A 22,320-nucleotide genomic window follows, 5' to 3' on the forward strand; every position below is an offset into this window, starting at 1 on the left:
TTCGAAACGAACCCGAAGAAGTTGTCAAGGAATACTCATAAAAAGAAATATTACTCCATTCGAACCGATTTGACGGCATGTTTCAATGAACAAGCCTGAACTGGTTTAGAAGAATCTACTTGAAATAAAATAATAATGAAAAAAAGAACAATAAATCAATTTGGGATGCAAACACTATCCGATGCCAACAAGGACAACAACACCAGCGCAGACGGCAGTGGCGGCTGTGCTTTCCAAGCATGTCAAATGCACTCTGAAATTGTTCATTGCAAATGGGAAATGCACAAACTCATGCCGTCAGCCTTCGTGCCGATGAAGAGATACTGTTCTTGGCTGTGATCTGTTTGCATCTCCTTAGCGTTTCTTTCCCCTCAATCTTAACCACTTGAACACTCTCTAACCAAGCTATTTATTGTAATGCTCATCTTTTTTTTTTTGGGAAAATTGTAAAATCTTTGCAGATAGCAATATCCGGTTGGCTAACCGGACATTATAACTTCCGATGTCAACCTGTTGATTATAGCAACAGTCCTAGAACGTTAAGGGTATGTGTACAACATTTATCGTATATTTATTAATAAGTATCGTCAAACATTCGCCAAAATGTAAACACTCACAATCACTTTCTCACACAATACACACATTGGCTCCCATTCATAAATCAGAAAATCAACGCTGTTGTTATTCGTCATTTTTGCCGTTACGTCAATTTTACATCGTACAACCGCAAATAAATCTGCTATAAACAATTCTGTTTGGATGTGTATTTTGTTTGTGATGTTTTTTTTTCTTTCGCTGTCGTTGCTTGTTTATTTCGTTCTAATACTCGCAAACATTAATTTGGTACACATCGATTGGTGTATTTATTCTCACGATAAAATCATAGGCAAAATCAAGAATCAACGCCACAGCAAAAACAACGGAACAGCAGTAGAAGAAAAAAAATCAAAACAAAGCAAAATAAACAGTAGCACCTGTGTATGGTAAAAGCATATTCCACGCAAACGACGAGATAAAACATGAAAGACGAAGCACATACGAAAGAAAAGAACGAGAGAAACGACCGAGAAACGAGAGCAATGAAAACAAAATACACATCATTACAACAACGATTATATCGATACAAACCATCCGGCATTAGCGATAGTAGCAGGCAAAACGACTGAAAGTGAAATTCAAATGAATGTTTTAACACTCGCTTAACGTAATAACAATGAAATTAACTTTTGACACCGCAAACATGTGTACGATCGTCGGTATACTACATTTATTTTTGTTGCTCTCTCTCTCTCTCGTTATCTGCCTTTTTTTCATTCATTCATTCATCGTGACGCGTTTGGCGCGATTTGCATCACATAGTAGACAAAAGGTGTAATATCAATTATTGTACAATTATTTTTTTATAGCTCGAATCAAATGCGAAGCTACCTTTTGTTTACATTTTGCTTCTTCTTGCTCATTTCATTGGCAATTTGATGAGTTTGTAAATATATCGTTCACGCAATCAAAATGTCGTATCGAAGCGCACATCAATTGTGGTGGCGAGTTGGTTCATTGAAAAACCCTTCAAGTTCACGTTATTTAGAATGTTGACCGACGGAGAAAAACAAAATGTAAAGTGACAAAATAGCAATTGACAAAAGACAACGATGATGACGACGACGACTACGAAAACGCCGACGAATTAACATGTGCGCAAATGATCGAATTTGTATATTCTGACCGGGCTAACGGCCTTTACCATTCATAAAATTCAACAACTACTTCCCATTTCAATTTCAGCTAGAATTTCAGGGTCTAATACCAAACAACACAATGAACTCAATTCCAATTCACTGAATATGCCCATACATTTTCACATTGAAACCATTTTTAAATCGCGTTTTAAAATGCAGAAATGCAAAATTCACTTTCAATTTGAAAATTAGCCAAAACTTTGACACATTTGCTTTCGTTCCAATGCATTAGCCACCATTTGCTATGAATAATGATGTGACCGCAATTAATTTTAAACAATTCAATCGAAAACCGAATTTTTTTTTTCCATGAACGCATTGGTAAAAAGTTTTTTTTTTGCTTTGTAGTAAAACGTATTCGAGTGAATGAAGGAAATCAAAGTCTTTTTTTAAACGAACAACGAAAAAAAATAAAAACACATTATTCAAAGTCAATAAAAGGCAACGCAATGTAGAAGGCTCACTTACCAAGCTGTAAATTTAGAACAGTGATTTACTATTTGCAATCAGCTAGTTGGATTTTGCCGGTAATTTCCGATTCGATGAATAAATGCATGAATTTTTGGTAAAGGCCGGATAATAATTTACACAGTAAATGCCCATGGTGTCAAATTCGTATTCATCTAGGAATATAATTTGTTGTTGTGCAAATCATGGAAATCGATAGATTTATATGATTTTGTATATTGATTCATTTTCACATTAGACGTAGATATTTTCATTTCATTTTTTGTTTCTCTCATCATTCAGTGCCATTAAAATTAACTCAAATAATATCGAAACAATGAGCGGCTTTATCGTTCTTTGGCGTGTGCAGTAGTTTTTCTTTGTAACAGCGCGTCGTGCCTGGGCGATGATTCTTAATTAGAATTGATTGTCTGCCTTTTTTTGTTTATGAATTATCGGTAATTGAAAAATGTTTTCTCTTCGATCTAGATGGTTCATGCGTGTTGGTGGTACTATTTCTCGAAGTTTACAGAATTTTTCGACACGGTAAGTGCAGTGTTTCCTTTAATAACTCATTTTGTGTGTGCGCTTGTTTTTTTCTGTGTCCGCTTCGTTGCCGACGGTTTTTCAATGCAAATAAACAAATTAAAAGAGGTTCAATAATTGTTGGCATTGATTAGCGCGTATACAAAACACTCAAAATGAATTTTGCGGAGAATTATTATTTTTTTTGCATTCGTCGATAATTTATTTCTCTTGTTTTTTTTTTTTAATATCTATAATGATATTAATCTTTTTTTTTCGTGTAAATATATGTTGTGAATTGTTTCGATTACAGTTTTTCTTTGTGCTGCGAAAGAAGAACAGCCAAGTATCAACTTTACATGTTATTCATCATGGTTGCATGCCGATGTCAGTATGGTTTGGCGTTAAATTCACACCAGGTATGAATTAATGATGTTGCAATCGCATAATAACTTGGTAATAAATATTAAAATGCCACCCGATGATATTGCATTCGATGGTGTGGTCGCCGCACTATGGTCGCATAGTATACATGCATTTATTTGCCATGGTGGATTTTTTGTTCCGCTCGAGCACTTACCATACATGATGAACGATAAGAGTTCAAAGAGTGGGAAGTACTCGTACTCGTTGCCAAAGATTCTTCATGGAATATTCTTGTTTGCAAATGGAGAATAGACAAAAAAAAGCCCACTTGAATATATCATTGATGTGAATTATGACTAATTAAGGTTGTATTTGTTTGTTCTTTTCTACAGGTGGCCATAGCACATTCTTTGGACTTTTGAACGTAAGAAAATGCATTTGTTTTTTCTTGTATAGATTTCATTAAGACTCTTGAATAAATTTGATTTAAATATTTTGTAAATAACCATGAAATCTACTATAATCTCGGCATTTTAACTTGCGATTTTGCAGACATTCGTTCACATTGTCATGTATTCGTACTACTTGTTCAGCGCTCTCGGACCACAATTCCAGAGATTCTTGTGGTGGAAGAAATACCTCACCGCCCTCCAAATGGTAAGCATAATTTCAATTCATTTGATTTAATTTCGTACGCTTGATTTCGTTTGCTTCATTGTGATTTGGCTTGATGACATCGACAACGATTTACTAAACGGTATACATTGTGTTATGTGCATTTCCGAAATAGGTTCAATTCGTTCTTATTATGGTTCATGCTTTCCAACTTCTTTTCATCGACTGCAACTATCCAAGAGCGTTCGTCTGGTGGATTGGCATGCACGCCGTCATGTTCTTCTTCCTGTTCAATGAATTCTACAAATCAACATACAAATACCAAGTGATGAAAGAGCGAAGGGCTCTCGCAAATAAACTCAAACAAATGGAAGCGGAATTGGCGCAAAACGGCGGTGTCAAGCCGAATGGAATCAGCAACGGTATGAATGGATTAAATGGTATAAATGGCAGTGGATCATTAAATCAATATTATGATTCGGTTAATCACAATCACATTAACAATAAAAAGAACATTGAGTATACTGACAGCTACAGCTATAGCAATGCTAATGGTACGACGGAATTGATTAATCGAAAAAAATAACGGCAAAAAAATAAAGCAAAACGACACAAAAACGCATAAATAAAAAACACAACACAAGAATACCAACAACAACACAAAAAGAGAACCAACCCTTTTTTTCCAACAAAAGAGCAAATACCAACATTTCATTGTAAACGTAGTGCAGTGACACTACCAGATTTATTTCAAGCCAGTAGGAAAGAAAAACAATCACCGAAACATAAACTATTAAAAAAACGGACATTTACAATTAATGCATATACATACATATACTGATGAAACAAAAAAAAACGTAGCTTATGGCTGGGGATATTTATTTTTCAAATATTTTTAACGGCTTTCTTTTTTAAATATTTATAATTGAATATGTGCGAAATTTGAGGAACAATTTTATGAGCAGCTATAATTCTAATTCAACAACAAAAATGACGCAAAAAAAAGAGAACCACTTGCTACTGCTATTAACATATCTAGCGGCAATAGATTCGTTTTTTCGTCGACCGTTTAACTTTTGATTCAATTTCACGAGAAACAATCCTCAGGCAACAGTGTAAAATGTAAACATCGGCAGAGCTCTTTGCCTTTATGATGATGATACATAGAAAATACACTAAATGCAAGCAATTGATTTGCTAATGCAATAGGGAATATTACTACCGCTAAAACTGTGCACAACATATATAGAGCATTGTAAACAATCACACAATAACAAGAGACAAGCTTATCGCATTATTGCAATAGCGTTCATAGTAATAAAAAGCCAACAACAACAAACGTGTAATTACCAAACACGTGCTGCTTCCTTCATTATTCCAGATGTCAAATTTTTATTTTTCCAATTCACACAACAAATTTGCATAGAAGCTTTGCAAACCACACACAACCTTCCTTTCTCTGTCTCCTGTTCGTTTCAAATATGTAGCTTTTTTTCTTCTTCGAATAGCGTGTGTGTGTCATACGTTTTCGGAATCAAAACAGATATTTGACGAAAATGACCTTTTCTTTTCGAGTCTTAATCTTGTGTTTTTTCGTTGGTACATCGCTTTTTGCAACAACAACAACAACCAATTTGTCATGATTTTGCGCATATTGCAATCTTTTTTTCATAACTTATTTCCTAGATTTTGCATCTTGTCCTTCTTTATTATTACAATTTTTTTTTTGTTCGGAAAAAAATTAGCTTTTTAAAAGCGCCAACAAAAATCCTCTGATTTTTTTTTTAGTTCTTGAAAGACAAACATTCTGGAAAAATAAACAAAAACAAACACTTTTTCTTTTGTAATTTAATGTTTTGTTAATAGTATTATTATCAATTGAAAAAAAAGTAGGAGAAGAGTGTACTTAAGAAAATTTATATTAAATAATTTAATTAATTAAAACAAAAACAGCAACAAACATTGAAAGAAATAATATGAAACGAAGTCGAACATTTTATTCTTTTCTTTTCGATCAGTTTAACTGCGAGAATAAAAAACAAACCGAAGCAAATAAATAAATATATTTAAACTTATACTTAAAACTTGAAACGTTTATGTCTGGTTCATAGTATTTTTGTGGTTATTCAAAAACGAAACGTAAAAAAAATGAACACGTTTTGCTTTATGCGTATCGTCATTATATCTTGTTAAGCGTTTTTTTTTATTTCTTTCCGTTTTTTCCTTTCTCTTCTTCTTTTGGTTTATTTTTTTTTAGATTGGAATTCTCGATATTTGAAATTTAATTGTTGATTCTATTCTTTCTTTCTTCGTTCTTACCTTATAATTTTCTCGGTAAGCTATTTTGCTATTGACGTGTTATCCTTTCGTATAGCCATAAAACTATATTCTTAAATGCAAAATAATTTATATGAAGTCGCAAATAATAATCTTACCGACGATAGATTAATCGCATAGAACGCGCAAAAGGCGCAAAATAGGCAAAAATACAAAAAAAAGAAACAACAAAAACAAAAACAAAACCGAAACAACATCGTTCATGTTGTTTGTTTGTTAAGAATAATGGAAAACTAGATAGATGCTCCAACATCGTATCGTACATGTTGTCAGGGTAGCATTTACTTGAATTTATTTTGTTGTCCCTTCAATCTCTCCATGTGTTTTGATTTTTTTTTCTCATCAAACGAACCAGTCTCTCAGGCGAAACGACTGCTAAAAGTCCATAAATTGTTGATTTCATTTTTTTTCCTTTTAAATATTTTTGAACGTTATATAAACGGCCATTTGTAAATGAGACTCAAAACACAATGGAGAACTAGGTTGGATAACGAAAAATTAGACGAAAAAAATGAAATGAAATCCAACCAAAACATTTGAAATACAAATCATTGAATTGTTTTTTTTTGTATTAATCCAGACATGAAAACCTAAGCATAGTTCCGTTGAAGATTCATTCAAACGATCATACGGATCGGTAAAGATCAAGATCGAAAAACAAAAACGAATGATATACAGCATTTTTTAGGGAACATTTTTTTCGACACCTTTTTGTTCATCAATTCGAATCGGTCGAATTGAGCTAAATGGCAAACCAAGAAGATGCTGCGTGCGCTCTAAAATTGTGTGTTAATATCAAATATAAAAATGTACGACTTAAAGGTAAAAAATAAAAAAAGTTTGTTGAGCTTAATCTATCTGTGCATTGCGTTTTATTTTTCCTTCAGCAGGCCCAATTCCGATCTGTTTTCCAACAAAAATGAATGGCTCATTGTCCGCTAAATGGAATTTCTCCCCCCCCCCTCCCAAAAGCATACTACAGACGAAAATTGACCAGGCAATTAACATGGATTTCTCTTTTCATTGTGCATGACCCTGATGATTGATAATAGTAAAGTGAAAATTCCATTTGTCTAGCACTTGCTATGAATGGCGGAGACAAAAGAGCCTTCGATTTCCATTAAAATTGTTCTGATAGCAGTACCAATGAAACGGTCTATTCGTATTTTGGTTCATCGACTTCTTGGTGTCCATCAAACGAAACGTATTCCACAGCTCATCGCAACAGCAGCACGTCACTTCTCATTTTTCTTACAGTGCATGAAATAGAGAGCCGCATTTCATTTAGTGCATAAAATAAAAGTGGCATTAAATTCAGCGGCATTTTTTGCATTGTCAGAGTGCAGTAGCTCTACAGCCGGACGACGACGACGACAACGAGAAGAAAATAAAACGCAAAAAAAGACGTCAATCTCGTAAATACTAACTAATTGGAATAAAAATCTCTAAACAATTGTTTCGCACTATCTATTACACGGTGATTATAGGGATACTACTATTTTGCGCTCACTACGTTATTTTGAGCTTACTCGTTGATGATCAATTAAGATTCTATGCATTCACCATCGACACAATATAGTAAGTATGTGTGTGTGTGTGTGTGTGTGTGTGCTGCTGTTTTTTTTACCAGACCATAAAAAGTCATAAATTTTGTAACGAACGTGTGAACAAACTTGCAAAAAGACCTACATGACACGCATACAGACTTACATCAATGGCTGGTAGACAGCAGTGATACCGAGTTAAGCCAAACAAAACCCACCATCTAATCAAGTTGGCTTTAGCTCTGACTGGGGCACTTTCGGTGTGTGCCGCTTTTTATTTTACAACTGAAATTACCTTGAATGAACTTCAAAACAAAACAAAAGAGAAGCAACAGCAACAACAAAAATAAGAAGAAAAGAATTCAGTCAGTGATGTGTGTGTATTGTTTTCACTTCATTCTCACGTACCGTATTAATGTCGTCGCTGCTACTGTCGCAGCTGTGGCCCTACAGTCTGTATGGCCGCAATTACATATTCAACAAGAAAAAAAATCGCAACGCATGCAAGCAGTTACATTATTTGATTTTGGTTTCAATTCTCGAATTTATTGCTTTTGACGGATTGAATTAATGAATTGAAAATAATGATAAGTACCAGTGACAAAAGCGACGAATTAGACGGAAATCAATTCGCAATGACACTTAGGAATAAAACGACTCGACAACGACGTCGATCACACATTGAAAATACATTAATATATACAATGTGAAGAGGCAAAAGTGTTGACGAGAAGAGTTTCAAATATATATTAATTACTGTTCTATGCCAAGGAAGCGAAACGGTACGGAAAGTAATCATGGTGGTTTGACGACAATATGAAGCGTCAGCACAGCCGTTTGAAAATTAATTCCTTTTTAATGGATTTGTTTATCATATGCGAAGTTGATGTGTCATCTCACAAAAAATGTATATAAATCTAGTCCATCTCTAAGACATACACACATGATTTGCAAAAAAAAAGAGAATATTTTATACGCATCCTCATAAAAGCTTGTTTGCATTATTTGCAATCAATTGAGCAAAGATATTCTGAATGAGATAACATTGTTGTTTGTTCAACGTGACTCTTGTAATGCCATCAAAAAAAAACACAACAGAATACACACACAAAATAAATACCTTTCGCATTTCAACATTTGTATGTTTTTTTCCCCTTCTTCTTTGCTAGCAATTAATTATGACTAGTTTTTTTTTGTCTTATTCTATGAATTTGATCATCCGCTTAAAATTATTCTTCTGAAGCTTTTGTCGTATTAGCAAATTGTCGAACAAGTTTTCATTAAATATATTTTCCCCAATTTTTGATCAAACGATCATGTTTATTTTGGACAAAATGATCGTAAGCTGCAACTTGTCGCCGATCTTCCGATTTTTATGGGCATGTGTGCTTTCTGGTTTTCAAATCAACTCTTTTACGCGAAAGCGCGCGCGCGAGAGCGAGCGCGTGTATTTGATATTTTGAAAACAATTTCTCGTCCGTCTGGAAGTCGGCACGCGCTGAACAACAAAGCTCATAAAAAAAATCACTGTCCTCGGCATCCGACAATAACACGTGCTCGGCCATTTGGAATGTTTTCAAACCAAATAATAAATCCACAATTCGAATAAATTAACTCGAAAAACTTGAATGTCGATTTAGAAATAAAATCGTCATTTTATTATCACACAAATCAATGATAAAATTATTTTGCAAGTTGAATATTATGAGGCTTACAGCTGGTTTGTCTTGTGTCCTTTAATTGTGATTCAAACATATATTTCGTTTTAATACGATTTGATTTTAGCCTCCACTGGAATGTTTCATTCCCAGCAGTCACGGTTTGTGAGATCTTCAATGGCGGTAAAACATGGGAATTGAGCGAAAAGTGTGTACCAAATGTCGATTGATACGATTTTTTAGCAACAGACCAATCTTCTTTCCTGAAACATTTCATGCAGATATTATGGGGTGGATCGCAACAGCAAATTGGATGATTATCTCTCGGATTTGGCATTTTTCAATGGAAAATGTCATTCGTGTAGTTTGTGTGGCAAAGAATTTGATTGCCCAACAGAGTTATTTGAAATATCATCGAAGGTAATAACGACCAACAATTACATAAATCGACAATTCAAGTTGCAAACAAACAAGCAAACGAAAAACATGAGTTCTTATTTCTCACTTGTGTAGTTTCGATCATCTTGCGATCAAATGATAAGTGACTGTGCATGGAACAATGTAACGATTGAGTGCTGTGACGCCTTTTTACCGTTAGAAACGGAGTTTGGTATATGCTACACAATTAACTCCATTCACACTACGCACGTATACCGTATATGACGCAAATAACTGCTAAATGGTTTTCATTTCTAAATTTATTCTCTTATGGTTTAAAATCGGGTACAATTAAAGGCCAATGTACGGTCAATCGCTATACCGGGTAAGTAATCTCATTTTCCTCGAATTAATATAACACAAAAATAATTGACTGTTCAACACTTCATCATATATAATACATTATACCGCAGACCGGGTATTTTATCATTTGTCGCTTATGAAGATGTTCAAGTGCATGTGCATGCATCGAACGAGGTGCCCAATGACATTGAAAGTGATATCAAAGAGGAGATATTTTATGGATCTGATAAAGAGATCATTATTAAGGTCATCGATATGGTAAACGATGCGAGCGTACAAGAATCTTCGATTTCCAAACGAAATTGCCGCTTTCCATGGGAACGCAATGAAGCAACACAACTCTATCCAATGCTGTACAACCAGTATAGCCACTCAACGTGCATCATTGAATGTTCACTGAAGATACAACTTGAATTATGTAATTGTTCACATCATTTGATGCCATACTCGAACAACGATACGAAAATGTGTGACATTGATGGTTTGATTTGTCTCACAAATAATTTCGGTAAGGCTCTCAATTACTCGTTGTCGTCGTCTTCGATGTCGCTATTGCCGCTCATTTTACATTTTACGCCAATTTTTTTTTTATGATTTAAAAATATATTTTAAACACCATTTTCAAGGGAAAATCGATTCGATGAAAAAAGATTGCAGTTGTGACACATCATGTGATGAACCCGATTACAATGCTTTATACTCATCTGCCACAGAGTAAGTCTTAAGGCAATCTTAACGATACTACAGGAAATCACATTGAATTATCCACGACTAGTTTTGCTTCATATTGAAAAACAAAAGAGTAAATAATGCTTTAAACCAACCAGTTGTTTATATTTAGATGAAGCATGAAAAAAAAACGGAAGATACGCCAATAAATAATTGTCCGAAAATTATCTGCAAGACTTAATACAAAAACATTTGGGCTAACGAGCTTGAAATCAAGTTCATTTACCTTCGCGTTTTTTTTTACATTCTTGTAGGAAATACCGCAATGAGCCTGGCAGCTTGATTACAATAGCAATGCTCGGTCTACCAAAAGAAAGATTCATAAGACGAGTCGTGAAAACAACGATGGATGATTTTAGTAAGTTTTCAATACAGATGTCAATCAAATTAAAAAAAAAAGATTTTAAAATAACGAAATAACAAAACAAAAGATCGATAATAATGTTTTACTTTAGAAAAAATGTCAAATAACAAAATACTCAACTTTTCATTACTCAAAATTGTTTATATCAAGCTCATCTAAATCAGTTTATTGATATTGTTCATTTCATTCAGTCTCTATTGGTAGTATCCTCAGCTTGTTTTTTGGTCTATCGATTCTCAGCACATTGGATTATACTCTGCGAGCTGTTAAATATTTATTTAGGCTAATCATGTTCATATTTTCCATAAAAAAATGTAACCATCGCCGAAGAAATAAAACATTGGCACATCGATTAGCTTCAAAATAGATTATTTATTTGCGATTGTAATGAATCAATTTAATAAATTATACTGTAAATGTACAAGGTCTGATGATTCTATAAAAATCCTATGTAATCTGGACAAAAGAACTGGTGTTCCTTTTTTTCCTCATCATCTTCTTTTGTTTGTTTAGTCTTTGTCATTTTTTGTGATGTATTTGTTTCAATTTTGTCAGGATTGCTTCAGGTTCAACACGTTCACGTGCGAACAACATTTTAACTAAGTTACCATCAAACGCAGTCGAACATCAATCTCATTTGGTATTGACATGTGACACAAATACAATTTTCTCGCAAAATTATTCCATTTCGATGTCACTCAAATCAGACGAATACCGTATTTGACCGGGTGTTCGATAAAATTCTATGGAATTGTCTACATCGCGTAAAATCTTTTTCGATTTTTCAACGCACGAATCAAGTACATGAAGCTTATTGAATATTTCAGTGTACGCACTCAAGCCGGATATCATGTCGGCCGCCAATTTGCTTACGATACGATGAATATAGGGTGTATGCTTTTCACTGGTTAACGTCGGCGGCACCTCCATCAAATGTCCATAATCTAATACATTCCATTCGCCCGTTTCAATGTCCCAGGTGAACAAAATCTGACACTCATAGTGCTTGCGATGAAACACACAATCCAAATTCAAATTACTCGAACAATTTAAGCAATTATTGGCGCTGGGATCGATCTGCACATCACTCGCCGTAAAGTTTACCATTAGAATACAGGTCAGTACACAACTCAGCGGGCAAATCTGAAGAAAAAAAAATGAATCGATTTATAATTGAATTGAATCTCTTGCTGACGACTAATGGACTAGTTAGTTGACAAAACGTACCTTGACAATTTCACAGCCACAGTCGAAGAAGAACCCGTATTTTTTATTATTGATGCTACACAAATAGTTGACGGCATAGTAGGTAAATGCCTCCAAATCAAATGTGATTTGTGTTACAATCACTGTTGGGCACATCAGTTTCTTGAGAGAATTCTTTGATATCATTTGCATATCAGAGTAGCCAGCCCCGTGAACTTCCAGAGGCAACGATGTGTGATAGCCAGGCGAAATGCAGTCGTCTGATTGATGAAGAAAAAAAGAAAACAATTACACTTTGTTCATATTATTCGGATATAGAAATGGATTGATTTAAAAGACAAGTACCTTCTTCACTGGTTATTACACTGGCTGCATCGTCTTCCTCAACATAGTGCCGACTCAATCTATATGAAGTAGAGATTCATGTGATTAGATTTCACCAGTCAATTGTGAAAAAAATAATAAATTCTCATTACATAATGGAGCATTGTGGTTTTTGATCATTTTCGATCAAACTACGTTCGCAAATATTCTGTTGGCTATTTCGCAAGTCAATATTTGGTGGTTTGACCTCACTTAACGGGAAATTAGTCTTGTTACTATCACAATCATCGCTTCGTGGTGATAAAATTAGATTTGAATGTGGTTCTAACATGGAATCATAATAGGGACGCTTCATACTTCGTGGAGACATTGTTGCTGATCGTGTGCACGATGGTGATTTGGCATTGAAACAAGAGCGGGCTATCAAACAAATGTTGGAGAATGGTATGAATTTTCGTTTTATTTTTCTGTTGGAATGAAATCAATAATAAATCTATGCCTTACTAGACATACCGGGTGGAGACATCATATGAAATCGATTGCCGACTGGTGATCCGCATGGTGATCGAAAGCCGTAACTGGGTGATGCTCGATGCGTATGATACGATGTGGCAATTTCAAAAGTTGATGGTGGCGATGAACTGTAGCTCATCACATTCGAATGGGCTGGCGAATGTCGTGAGATTTTCTGATGAAGTGTCGGATTACGGATCACCGATCTCATTCGATTATATGGAATAATATTTTCGGTATTATCTTCGGAAAACTCATATTTTTTATCGGCCAATCGTCTCTTTCGAAACGTGCTAATCTTTTCACATTTTTCATTGTCTTCGGAAAATTCGTACGCTTTAGCTGCCTTGTCTAAATTCTTATTGTTTGCATTGTTATTCGAACTGCCGCTTGGAATCGTTGTATTTGTCGCTTGACTCGGGCCAAAGTCAACTTTAGTTATGCTATTCTTCAAATTGGTCACACTCTTCGATATGATTCGATTGCTGCGATGATTCAACAATCGAACCTTTGTTGAACTCGTCGCTCTTAATGGTTTATCAATATTATTTCGGCATGTTATGACCAATTCATTGAAATTATTTTGTGTATTGTTAATGCGAGGCGTTTGCTGTTGTTTTTCAGTCGGTGTCAAATCGGTTTCGCATTCGGCAAAATCCGCGATGATTTTCTCCACAATATTTTTTGGCTCATACGCTTTTGCCATTTGTTGATGATCATCACATGCAGTCGTAGTTGAGTTGGGTCTCTCTTTGGCAGTTTTTGTTGTCTGTTCAGTGGAACACTTTGTTATGGAACTATTTGGCAAACTGACTAAATCTTCATTCACTTCATCCGGTTGACTTGATTCAGGCTTTGATTTTGTGCGTGTCTTAACATACTTTATATCAATGGAATTGGTGAACGGTTTGACCTGTTTATTCAGATGTAGATCAATGTGAACCATATGAATCAAACCGTTCGCCACAATCAGAATCTTATCCAAACACTGTAAATTTACGCTCGGATTGAAGACGGGATCAGTATCAGCACGGCAATATTTCGTGTGTATCGTAAAATTACACTTGATGCATAAATAACCGCTTCGATTTACTGAAAATATAAAAATTTGCAAATTATCGGCTGCTATGTTCAATGCATGATCTCTCTATTGATGCCCACCGTCCATTGTGTCATTGGCACAGAATTCATCGCGAAGTTTTTTACAGTCTAAGCATCCTAAATTTGGAACAGCCACAACGGTAATATATGAATCTTCGCTTTCAACGCCACCACCATGCACCACAAGTACCCGTGGATTGGTTTTCCATTGTGCCATTGTGACTGCTTTGATATTATCGACACCATGATCGTCAAATAAGCAAATCGTAAAGTACTTATAAAGCAGATTATGAGGGCGGTAAATCCAAAAATAGAGCCTACAAAATGTCACAGATGATTAATTGATTTAAGAAGAGTGGAATGCAATGAGACCGAAAGGAAAACAACAACAACAACACCGAGTTATACTACACCACTTACTCGTATTTATAAGTTGAGGTAAAGCTGTAATTGTTGAGTGCAGAGTCTTCATCTGAGATAACTTTGTAACTGAGCATAAATTGGCCGCATATTGTTAATCCCATGAACACGTGTCTAAAATGGAAATAATTTTCGTTTTGATTGGCAAACAGTGCAAATTAGTTGATTGATTCTGAATTTGGTTGGTGGCACACAACAACAAGATAATCTAAAATTGACTAACCCGGTTAGGTAACAATATGGCACAATTTCTTTCAAGCAAAACTGTAATCGTCTCGGAACCCGAACAAATGCAAGTTTTCGATCCTTGTGAGAAATTTTGTCCGTAAAATATCCCGTTCTCTGTACGAAAGAATTGAAACGCATAAAATATTATTGCCAAATTCTATACGACCTTGAATCTGTTGCGAATTTTTCATTTTCCATTCGAAGAAACACACTATAAAACTAGCTATAAAATTAATGATGATGATGCTGCTGCTGTTGCATCTTACCTCTCGATTTTGTAATTTAAATATGATATTTTGTGATGTAGATTTTCGCGAATTAGCATTTGAATCGCTCTTTTCGTTGATGCGCTTTTTGCTGAAAATATTCTCCGTGCCCTCGTCTTCCGATGACGATCCATCTGTGTCCGAGGAACATGATGAACTGAAGTCACCACTTGTATACAATCGATTCATTTTCACCGAATGATATTTTTTTTTTCTTCTTCTTTCCCTTCTATCTATCGTATTTGTCGCAATAATTTAATCACATTTTGCTTGCGGTTGGCACTAAACTACTTAAATCGAATTTATCTAGGTAAATTGAGGGAACAAAAACCAAAATCGCCACAATTTCGGATGCACTGCACTCAGTAAAACTGAAAAAGGACTCGCGATCGAACAAATGAAAATAGTCACATTCACAACAATAGATTTCTATTTGTAAATGGTAAACTAAAACACAATTTTGACATATCCATCTGGAGCGTGTTTACTTTATTTTTGCGTTATACGTGTTTTATGTCATAACAGATGTCGTTCGATTCCACTCATCTAAACCAATTAATTGTTTTCCGATTTGCCTTCAAGTCTTTCAATTTGAACACAAAAAAAGCATATTTTCTTCAAAATAAGCTGAATGAGTTGGATTCGATGGGTTGTGGATTTTATTTCATTCAACCAAAATAAGGATTCATTTTATGTGTGTGTACAAACAATGGAAAAAATAGGAAAAAAATGAGCTGACGCTCAATAATTTAATACGATTGCTTTGCTGGGGAAACATTTCAACAAAAGCAAAAAACGAAACAAAACAAAAAGGTATAGACCTTATGTGAATAAAGTGTTTTTCTTTTGTTCAGCCTTTAAATTTCCGTGTTCAAAATGAACCACTCTTTTAGTTTTAAAACATTTACTATGAAAATATCGTGTATAAGACTTTAAATGACAGTTAAATTGTTTGCAAAAATATTTGGTTCACTTTTCAAATATTCCATTTAAGCTAATAACCAATGATCAATTATCTAGCGGGATTTTTGAAAACGGAAAATTCATCCCAAGCATTGCAAGCAATAATGAAAAAAAAATGCAACAATCTAATCATTGAATGAATATTCAAATGAAAAGTGGGCGATGTACAAATTCTGTTATACAAATGTATTGAGCGTCGATAAGACAGTTGCGGTTATAATCATCAGTTGTGTTATAATTGGAAAGTACAGTTCTCTCCGACATTTGATGACAGCAAACTTCATTTATTTAATAGTTCAAGTCAATAATAAAGAAAGTTTGGGAGAGGAAAATTGAACAACTTGTGCTCAAACACCAAACACACCACCAAAGGGCAAAACTTAAACAAAAATTCGCCAGTGAAAATGTTGCAAGGTCGAAGATGCTAAACAGCTTAGCTCAAATGTTTAGGATATTGCATTCGATACAAAGTCAACGAAAATGTTTGTTTGTTTTGTTCGTCGTGCTTCTAATATTATTATTTTGTTGCAATAATGTAGTTATAGGAAAGTGCATTAGTGATAGTTCTTGTATGAACGGCGGCGTTTGCATTAATGGAACTTGTGTTTGTCCAGACGGTTGGCAGGGCGATGATTGCCAATTTTGTGGCGGTAAAGTACGGTATGTTGCCCAACATTTGGTCCATCATTCACATAACATGGCCCCATTTAAACCATTGGCATTATTTTATAAATGTGTGCGTTTGCATTTACACCATCGAATGAGTTCATGTAAGAGTAAACAATGTGTGTTGTGTCCTCCTTTTTCTTCCCATGCGTATGCAGTTTGACAGATTTCGTCGGTTACATTCATGACGGTGCTGGAAATTACTCCGTTGGCGTCAAATGTAGCTGGTTGATTGATGCCAGGGAGCACAGTTTGTATAGAAATTCACTGCGAAGTAATGACAAACATCCGACCATACGACTCCACCTCGAAGAGTTTGCCACAGAATGTGGATGGGATCATTTGTACGTATTCGATGGTGATAGCGTTGAATCTCCCCTACTTGCTGTTTACAGGTATGCGCCGTGTGTTTGTGTGTAGCACGCAATATGCAACCCACCACTCACACACAATTTGCAAATTTGCTGCAAACTACTCTGCCGATGTAATGTGATATGTAATTTTAAATTTGATTTTTTTTTTCATTTTCATTTTGCAGCGGTTTGATGTACAGCCAAAATATTTCCGTTCGTCAGGTGCCTGAAGTTGTGGCTCGGTCCGGATCCGTACTTCTTCATTTTTTTTCTGATGATGCATATAATATGTCCGGCTTTAATATTTCATATAAAATTAATGGTTGTCCAACGGATGATTCGAGCGTCAATTGCTCCGGCCATGGCGCGTGCAATGAATTGGATGGAACGTGCGATTGCAATAGCGATTTCTATGGTTTTGCATGCCAAACACCAAGATGTCCGAATGATTGTTCGAGAGCTTTGGGTCGGGGACACTGTGACGGCCAAAGGTAAATACAACACAATACATACATCCATAACGGTTTTAATTTATAATTGCCGTCAGAATGTTGACGAAAAACACTGAATTTATTTTTAATCGAGATTTTAAGATCTCTTATTACATTCTTATCTTATCGATATTGTGAGTAATCCTAATACGTAACGTTTGTTTTGCTTCTGTTCCGTTGCTTTTTTTCTTTTGTTTTTTTTTTCGATTGTAGATGCGTTTGCACCTCTGGATATGCGGGCGTTGATTGCAATCAAGATGTTGCACTGGGCCATTGGACGACCATAACACCGGACAGTTTTACACCATTGGGTTCGGCATCGCATAGTGCGGCTGTGTGGGGAGATGCATTGCATATTATTGCAGGTGAATCGTATGGACGTGGTGAACTACTGTATACGTACGATTTCAATGGAAAAGTATGGGAGACAGTACATTCATCGGGATCAACCGCACCGGAGATGCGATACGATGCTTCGACCGTGATTTATGGCGATAAGATTTACATGTACGGCGGTGTTGTTGGTCACAAAGGTGTCTCGAATGAATTGTGGGCGTTTGATGTGAGCGCCAAAACGTGGGAAAATATTACGGTAAAATTTGAGCCATGCACAACGTCTAATTCGATGTGCGGCCCATTGAAAACCTCTGGTCACACAGCAACTTTGGTGCCTGGTCATGATTCGACAACAAATACAGACTATAAATGTATGATTGTTATTTTTGGACATTCCCCGTACTACGGATATCTCAACACAGTGCAAGAGTATACGTTCAGTACTCGAACCTGGAAAATTGTTACGACATACGGGTATCCGGTTAAGGGTGGCTATGGCCACAGTGCTGATTATGATCCGCTCACAAACAAAGTGTACATCTACGGTGGCATTGTGTCGGAGAATGAAAATAATCAAATTATTAGTAATAATTTATATAGCTATGATCCGAAGGCAAGAGAATGGAAACTGTTGACAGCCGCAGCGTCCGGCCGATTTCTGCATACGGCCACTTTTATTTCGCCCGGTAAGGCACATTCCATAGCCATAATTTTTGTTATTTATTCCGATTGTCATCAACTAAACGGTAACACATTTTATTTGCCCGTAGGTCTGATGATGGTGTTCGGCGGCAATACTCATAATGATACGTCACATAGTTTTGGTGCCAAGTGCTATAGTAACGAATTGATGGTGTACGATGTGCTTTGCGATACATGGCATTTCCAAGGTTTGCCCGACGATTTTCGCACCGATATCGCGCGCTTTGGTCACAGTGCCGTTAAATTTATGGATTCACTTTATATTTATGGCGGTTTCGACGGCCAAATGTTATCCGATCTACTGAAATATACTCCAGGCAATTGTTTGGCTTTGCAAAAAGCCGAACAATGTCTAAACGCCCGGCCCGGTCACAAATGCGTCTGGGATATACAAAAGTCAGCATGCATTCCAATTACTCACGTTCAAAAGGATATTATTAGAGCTCGAGATCAGGATGTTTATTTGTTTTGCGCGAAAGAGAGTCGCATCGTACTTACGCAACAGTTACTGTTGGATAGCACACGATGCAGCGAATTGCTCGATTGTCACAGTTGCGTGTCCACATCGTTTGGCTGCACATTTTGTAGCACCGGAGTATGCTCAAAAGATAAATGCCGTGACATCCATTCGGATGGTATACCGATCCAAAGTGTTTCAATTTCATCCCTTGACAAGTGTCCAGAAGATATCGTCGGTCTGCAATGCGCTCAGCTCCACGATTGCAATGCATGCCAATCTTCATCGAAATGTCATTGGGATACCCAAATAAACAAATGCCGTATAGCAGGCAATCGAAGCATGGACGATGTGTCCGTGTGTGGTACTCCGTGCGCTGAAATCACCAGCTGCAGCAATTGCACCAGTGAAGAATGCATTTGGTGTCAGAATGAAGAGCGATGCGTCGATAAGAATGCGTACACAGTCAGTTTTCCGTATGGTCAGTGCCGTGAATGGACGACACAACTCAACAAATGCCGAGCACCAAGCTCTGGCGGAAAGTCACAATGCGAATTTTATAAGTCGTGCTCACAGTGCCGTGATGATCCAGCATGTGGTTGGTGCGACGATGGTTCGAATACAGGACTCGGAAAATGCTTGCTAGGTGGTGATAGCGGTCCTCAAGATCCAACCGATTGCCCCAATCAATCTCATTGGTTTTTCACTCGATGCCCGAGCTGCCAATGCAACGGTAAATTGTTTCGCCTATTTTTTGAGATTTTGTTATTTTTGTGCGATACTAACAAATAGTTGTGTCGTTTTTCTAGGCCATAGCACGTGCTACGATGGCAAAACCTGTGCAACACCTTGTGATGACTTAACAACTGGCGCAAATTGTGAACTATGTCGCCCTGGCTACTGGGGTAATCCAATCAATGGTGGCGCTTGCCAGAAGTGCGAATGCAATGGTATGTAACTACGCAATGCTTTACTGAAAACCGTTCTTGGCTTTTCTCATTCATTTTATTAACCTTCTTCTCTGTTTTCATTCATTTGCAATAGGCCAAGCCACACATTGTCATCCAGAAACGGCAAAATGCTACTGTTCGACCAAAGGTCTCACTGGTGACCACTGTGAAAAGTGTGACGGAACGAATCATTATCACGGCGACCCGAGCAAGGGTTCGTGCTACTATGATCTCACTATCGACTATCAGTTCACATTCAATTTGTCAAAGAAAGAGGATCGACATTTTACGCAAATCAATTTCCGTAATTCACCAATTAAATCCGACATTGATGCCGATTTCAGTATTCTATGTAGTGTTGCGGCCAAAATGAATATCACCATTCGTTCAGCTGGCGGACCGGAGAAAGTTATCTTCAGCAATTTAAACTGTTCACAATTTCGATATCGCTTTTCAAAAACCGAGCATCATTTTGGCATCGAAGACAATGTTACGCTAACCACATTTTATGTGTATGTTTATGACTTCCAGCCCCCAGTCTGGATTCAAATCGCATTTTCACAATATCCAAAATTAAATTTGCAACAGTTTTTCATCACATTCTCTACGTAAGTAGTGACACACGGAACACGAAATGAATCCCATCAATTGCATTACTAATCAACGGTTTCTATTACTTTGCAGATGCTTTTTGCTACTGCTTTTGCTTGCCGCCGTACTCTGGAAGATCAAACAAAAATATGATATGTATAGACGCAGACAACGACTTTTTGTTGAGATGGAGCAAATGGCTTCTAGACCATTCTCTGAAGTAAGTGTAAGATTCACTTCTACTTTTTATATTCTTAAACGAGAAAAAAACGACAACGACTACATCGTGTTCATTAAATTAATTAGGTTCTGGTTGAAATTGAAAATCGACGACCCGATGCTGAGTCACCAACACCGGTAATAGAAAACATTTCAAAAGCACAGAGAAAGCGAAAAAAGGTAAAAAATAACTAATGAATTGATACTGGACATAGAAATTAGATTTGAACTCTGGTTTTGAACATTCTGGTTTCTTTTATTTTATCTTTACAGGATGCTCCAAGTCCAATAGCATTAGAGCCTTGTAGTGGCAATAGAGCAGCTGTTTTATCACTTCTAGTCCGGCTTCCAACAGGTAATGTACATTCAATCGCCGTTGTAAATAATAATTATTATTATTCATTTAATTGACCATAAACTAAATGATAACACGATTTGTACGCATAGGGGGCTTAAACTATTCATCATGCGGTCAATCGACTGGGTTAGCGATTGCCAGTGCACTAGTTACGCTCGGAAATCAAAGAAAACTATCGATGGAACATCCGAAAGAAACCAAAAACAAACGAAAACAAAGCCAACATCCAGATAATTGCATATAATTTTACTGATTCGATAGCATTTAGCTATATTTGATTATATTAATACTATTTTATTAGTATTTAAATGAAATGAAAGTGAGAGAAGAAGCAGAAGAAGTAAAAAAAATACACACACATTATTATTACCTCTGTATTTAATGATAATTAAAAGAACATGAGCAAGAAAAAAAAAAAAAAAAGAATTAACGGAAATTTTTTCGCATGAACATGTAAAAAAACGACAACAACTTAAGACAGCTGTAGTGAACGGAAATCACAGACTAAGAGATTCTTTTTTTTAAATCATAACATGCATATTACTTTATTTTTTTTATATATAACGTTTAAGACGAAGACAACGGTAAACAATTTATTTAGGAACGTTTCGTTTATTTAAAAATGTGAAGAAAAAAATTGAAAAAAAAACACTCAAACATATTTACTGCAGAAAACAAAAGTCTTTCATTTTTTTAAAATACCTTTTAGCCATTCGGTGCAGATGTCCGTCTAAAGCGAATGGAATTTTGGAAAGAAAACGTCAAGGTGTAGTCACAAAGGGAAAGCTTTTTCAACTTTATTTAACAAAAATTATTATTTTTATACAATTTTCTCTTTCGGTTTACCTTTTTTTTTATATTATTAATTGTGGAAAAGAACTTAAAATGATAAAATTTTTCATCTTGTTTCCATTGTCATTGGATGTTTTTTTTCTCATTTATTTCATCTCTATCCACTATCATCTCCATTTAAACTTTACGAAATGACGACTAGTAACTGAAAATGTGTGTTTTTTTTAAACTTAGCTAAATATTTGAATCGGCGACCAAGCTTCGCCGAACGCACTGGACCTAAGGCGATGCGACCGATGCTTAATCGCCAATCACATATTGT

The 22,320-nt window shown here is 35.9% G+C and overlaps 4 protein-coding genes across 15 annotated transcripts in view; 3 read left to right on the forward strand and 1 right to left on the reverse strand.

The window, feature by feature from the left end:
- Window positions 1-6,883, forward strand: part of LOC129577960 (elongation of very long chain fatty acids protein AAEL008004-like) — a 30,953-nt gene extending 24,070 nt beyond the window's left edge. For 10 of the 11 annotated variants that reach the window (XM_055465859.1, XM_055465862.1, XM_055465861.1 and 7 more), the window contains 6 exons: window positions 462-545; window positions 2,673-2,729; window positions 3,022-3,127; window positions 3,467-3,498; window positions 3,627-3,731; window positions 3,865-6,883. In XM_055465859.1, coding sequence (XP_055321834.1) covers window positions 462-545; window positions 2,673-2,729; window positions 3,022-3,127; window positions 3,467-3,498; window positions 3,627-3,731; window positions 3,865-4,275 — 795 coding nt within the window. In that variant the 3' untranslated portion in view covers window positions 4,276-6,883. The remainder of the gene's footprint in view (window positions 1-461; window positions 546-2,672; window positions 2,730-3,021; window positions 3,128-3,466; window positions 3,499-3,626; window positions 3,732-3,864) is intronic. The other variant, XM_055465869.1, reaches the window with a different exon arrangement.
- Window positions 6,884-9,762: 2,879 nt separating this feature from the next.
- LOC129579437 (sodium channel protein Nach-like) lies at window positions 9,763-11,429 on the forward strand. Its single transcript, XM_055469519.1, has 7 exons — window positions 9,763-9,777; window positions 9,827-9,872; window positions 9,964-9,991; window positions 10,080-10,477; window positions 10,596-10,683; window positions 10,953-11,056; window positions 11,254-11,429. Exons 1-7 carry the CDS (start codon window positions 9,763-9,765, stop codon window positions 11,427-11,429), a joined length of 855 nt encoding a protein of 284 aa, XP_055325494.1.
- Window positions 11,411-15,703, reverse strand: LOC129577972 (uncharacterized). Its single transcript, XM_055465897.1, has 9 exons — window positions 15,121-15,703; window positions 14,850-14,968; window positions 14,627-14,740; window positions 14,267-14,523; window positions 13,106-14,197; window positions 12,745-13,012; window positions 12,614-12,672; window positions 12,290-12,528; window positions 11,411-12,205 (listed from the first exon to the last, which is right to left on the reverse strand). The coding sequence occupies exons 1-9, from the start codon at window positions 15,307-15,309 to the stop codon at window positions 11,741-11,743; spliced, it is 2,802 nt and encodes a 933-aa protein (XP_055321872.1). The 5' UTR covers window positions 15,310-15,703; the 3' UTR covers window positions 11,411-11,740.
- Window positions 15,704-16,281: 578 nt separating this feature from the next.
- LOC129577971 (attractin) lies at window positions 16,282-21,886 on the forward strand. 2 transcript variants are annotated; one of them, XM_055465896.1, is made up of 11 exons: window positions 16,282-16,743; window positions 16,908-17,144; window positions 17,288-17,593; window positions 17,807-18,615; window positions 18,700-19,821; window positions 19,898-20,038; window positions 20,133-20,646; window positions 20,723-20,849; window positions 20,936-21,028; window positions 21,122-21,203; window positions 21,296-21,886. In XM_055465896.1, the coding sequence occupies exons 1-11, from the start codon at window positions 16,505-16,507 to the stop codon at window positions 21,448-21,450; spliced, it is 3,825 nt and encodes a 1,274-aa protein (XP_055321871.1). In that variant the 5' UTR covers window positions 16,282-16,504; the 3' UTR covers window positions 21,451-21,886. The 2 variants fall into 2 exon arrangements, with proteins under 2 accessions (XP_055321871.1, XP_055321870.1); XM_055465895.1 differs by having other exon boundaries at window positions 16,300-16,743; window positions 20,723-20,855.
- Window positions 21,887-22,320: the final 434 nt, after the last annotated feature.

Source organism: Sitodiplosis mosellana, unplaced genomic scaffold (assembly GCF_009176505.1).
Source record: "Sitodiplosis mosellana isolate CC-2019 unplaced genomic scaffold, AAFC_SMos_1.0 Smas_scaffold_6226, whole genome shotgun sequence".
NCBI lineage: Eukaryota > Metazoa > Arthropoda > Insecta > Diptera > Cecidomyiidae > Sitodiplosis > Sitodiplosis mosellana.

Excerpts from the sequence above, each read along its gene's own strand:
- LOC129579437 (XM_055469519.1), top strand. Across the intron at positions 9,873-9,963 it reads ATTAACTCCATTCACACTAC|GCCAATGTACGGTCAATCGC; the intron begins GCACGTATACCG and ends GTACAATTAAAG. Across the intron at positions 10,478-10,595 it reads TTGTCTCACAAATAATTTCG|GGAAAATCGATTCGATGAAA; the intron begins GTAAGGCTCTCA and ends ACCATTTTCAAG.
- LOC129577972 (XM_055465897.1), bottom strand. The coding sequence starts at position 15,309 with ATGAATCGATTGTATACAAGTGGTGACTTCAGTTCATCATGTTCCTCG. Across the intron at positions 12,673-12,744 it reads AAACCACAATGCTCCATTAT|ATTGAGTCGGCACTATGTTG; the intron begins GTAATGAGAATT and ends TACTTCATATAG. Across the intron at positions 12,529-12,613 it reads TGTAATAACCAGTGAAGAAG|ACGACTGCATTTCGCCTGGC; the intron begins GTACTTGTCTTT and ends TTCATCAATCAG.
- LOC129577971 (XM_055465895.1), top strand. The coding sequence starts at position 16,505 with ATGCTAAACAGCTTAGCTCAAATGTTTAGGATATTGCATTCGATACAA. Across the intron at positions 16,744-16,907 it reads TTTTGTGGCGGTAAAGTACG|TTTGACAGATTTCGTCGGTT; the intron begins GTATGTTGCCCA and ends ATGCGTATGCAG. Across the intron at positions 21,204-21,295 it reads TCTAGTCCGGCTTCCAACAG|GGGGCTTAAACTATTCATCA; the intron begins GTAATGTACATT and ends TTGTACGCATAG.